At 41.1% G+C, this 2,926-nt stretch overlaps 1 protein-coding gene across 1 annotated transcript; it reads left to right on the forward strand.

The window, feature by feature from the left end:
* The first annotated feature begins 245 nt into the window (after window positions 1-245).
* On the forward strand, window positions 246-2,501 carry LOC130949624 (uncharacterized). The gene is made up of 4 exons (XM_057878292.1): window positions 246-612; window positions 1,606-1,670; window positions 1,768-1,903; window positions 2,002-2,501. Exons 1-4 carry the CDS (start codon window positions 246-248, stop codon window positions 2,499-2,501), a joined length of 1,068 nt encoding a protein of 355 aa, XP_057734275.1.
* The last annotated feature ends 425 nt before the right edge of the window (window positions 2,502-2,926 follow it).

Raw genomic sequence — 2,926 nt, forward strand, 5'->3', positions numbered from 1 at the left:
CCTTACCACCCAGCTTGAAGTATGCATATTTGGGTGCTAACAACACTCACCCAGTGATCATAAATTCAAGTCTGAGTAAGGAACAAGAAGAGGAACTTATCCAAGTGCTGAGATAACACAAGAATGCCATAGGCTGGACACTTTCAAATTTAAAGGGGATCAGTCCTTCAATGTGCATGCATAAAATTTTACTTGAAGAGGATGCCAAACCCTCAAGACAACAACAAAGAAGGCTGAACACAACTATGAATGAAGTGGTTCAGAAAGAAGTATTGAAGTTGTGGCAAGCAGGGGTGATCTACCCCATCTCAGACAGCCCTTGGGTAAGCCCAATGCAAGTAGTTCCTAAGAAGGGAGGGATCACTGTTGTGGCAAATGAGAAGAATGATTTGATACCCACAAGGACGGTAACCGGATGGCGTATGTGCATTGACTACCGGAAGCATAATGAAGCCACCCGAAAGGATCAATTTCTCCTGCCCTTCATGGACCAAATGCTTGAAAGATTGGCAGGACATGAGTATTACTATTTTCTGGACGGATATTTGGGCTACAACCAGATTGTTGTAGACCCCAAAGATCAGGAAAAAACTTCATTTACTTGTCCATATGGTGTTTTTACTTATAGGAGGATGCCCTTTGGATTGTGCAATGCACCTGCCACATTCCAAAGGTGCATGCTCTCCATTTTTTCAGATATAATTGAGAAGTTCATAGAAGTATTTATGGACGACTTTTCTCTGTTTGGGGACTCATATTCTGATTGCCTATACCATCTTTCTCTTTTGCTAAAAATGTGTCAAGAAACTAACCTTATTTTAAATTGGGAAAAATGCCACTTTATGGTGACTGAAGGGGTGGTTCTTGGTCACAAGATCTCAAAAGATGGCATATAGGTAGACAGAGCAAAAGTGGAAGTAATTGAAAAATTACCTCCACCTTGCATTGTCAAAGCAATCAGAAGCTTTTTGGGACATGCTAGGTTCAATAGGAGGTTTATTAAAGATTTTTCAAAGATTGCAAAACCCCTTAGCAACCTACTTGTCTCAAATACTCCTTTTGTTTTTGATAGAGAATGCATGGTAGCCTTTGATGAACTCAAAAAGAGACTGTCCTCTGCACCTATTATAGCACCACCAAGTTGGGATCTTCCCTTTGAACTAATGTGTGATGCATCTGATTTTGCTATTGGTGTTGTCCTAGGACAGAGGAAAGACAAGCAAGTACATGTAATCTACTATGCTAGCAAGGTCCTTAATAAGAATCAAAGGAACTATACCACCACAGAGAAAGAACTTTTGCCCATAGTTTTTGCTTTTGATAAATTTAGATCATATCTCATTGGCTCAAAAGTAATTATGTTCACTGATCATGCAGCACTCAAGTACTTACTTACCAAATAAGAATCTAAGCCCAGATTGATAAGGTGGATCATGCTGCTCCAAGAATTTGATATTGACATTAAAGATAGGAGCGGAGCAGAGAATAAAGTAGCTGACCACCTCTCAAGGATTCTACAAGAAGAAGAAATGTAGCAAGTAGCAGTAAATGAAAGCTTTCCTGATGAACAATTGATGATGATTCGAGTAGCCCCTTGGTTCACAGATATAGCTAACTTCAAGGCTATTCGGGAGCTACCAACTAACATCAATAAGCACATGAGGAGGAAGGTAATCAAGGATTCCAAACACTACATCTGGGACGACCCCTACTTGTTCAAAAAGTGTACTGATGGTGTCCTAAGAATGTGTATATCCCATGAAAAAGGGCAGGAAGTATTATGGCAGTGCCATAGGTCAGCATATGGAGGTCACTTCATTGGAGAAAGGACAGCAGCAAAAGTGCTCCAATCCGGATTTTACTAGCCAACAGTTTTTAAGGATGCCAAGAAAATGGTGTCAAGGTGTGATGAATGTCAAAGGGCTGGTAATCTAACCAAGAGGAATGAGATGCCACAGTAATACATACTAGAGCTGGAACTATTTGATGTATGGGGAATAGATTTCATGGGACCCTTCCTAACCTCACACTCAAATAGCTACATATTAGTGGTTGTTGATTATGTTTCAAGATGGGTAGAGGCCATAGCTACTGCAACAAATGACAACAAGGTTGTGATAAGCTTCTTGAGAAGGAATATCTTCAGTAGATTTGGAGTTCCCAGAGCTCTCATTAGTAATAGAGGGTCACACTTCTGCAACAAACAATTGGAAGCACTCCTTCTTAGATATGGAGTCAAACACAAAGTGGTAACTCCATACCACCTACAGAGCAACGGGCAAGCCGAGATTTCCAAGAGAGAGCTGAAACGAATACTTGAAAAGACTGTTGGAAGTTCAGCAAAGGACTGGTCTAGGAAGCTAGACGATGCTCTATGGACCTACAGGAAAGCCTTCAAGACCCCCATTGGGATGTCACCATACCAACTAGTATTTGGCAAGGCTTGCCACTTACCAGTTGAACTAGAGCATAGAGCCTTCTGGGCTCTAAATGAATTTTGATGAGAAAGCTGTTGGGGAGAAGAGATTGATTCAACTCAATAAACTGGATGAGTTTAGAAATCAAGCATATGAGAATGCAAAAATCTATAAAGAGAACACAAAAAGGTGGCTTGACCAAAGGATAGCAAGGAGAGAGTTCACTGAAGGGCAGAAGGTGTTACTCTACAACTCAAGACTCAAGTTTTTCCCTGGAAAACTTAAGTCTCGATGGTCAGGACCTTTCACCATACTCAAGGTGTTTCCTTATGGTCATGTGGAGCTCATGGAAGACAAGACCCAGAGAACTTTTTCTGTCAATGGCCATCGACTCAAACACTACTTGCGAGGCTCCTTGGAGGAGCAGAGAGTGAGCTACAAGCTCAGCTAAAGATAAAGGAATGTCTAGCTAATGACAATAAAGAAGTGCTAGTTGGGAGGCACCCCAA

The sequence above is a fragment of the Arachis stenosperma genome, chromosome 9, assembly GCF_014773155.1.
Source record: "Arachis stenosperma cultivar V10309 chromosome 9, arast.V10309.gnm1.PFL2, whole genome shotgun sequence".
NCBI lineage: Eukaryota > Viridiplantae > Streptophyta > Magnoliopsida > Fabales > Fabaceae > Arachis > Arachis stenosperma.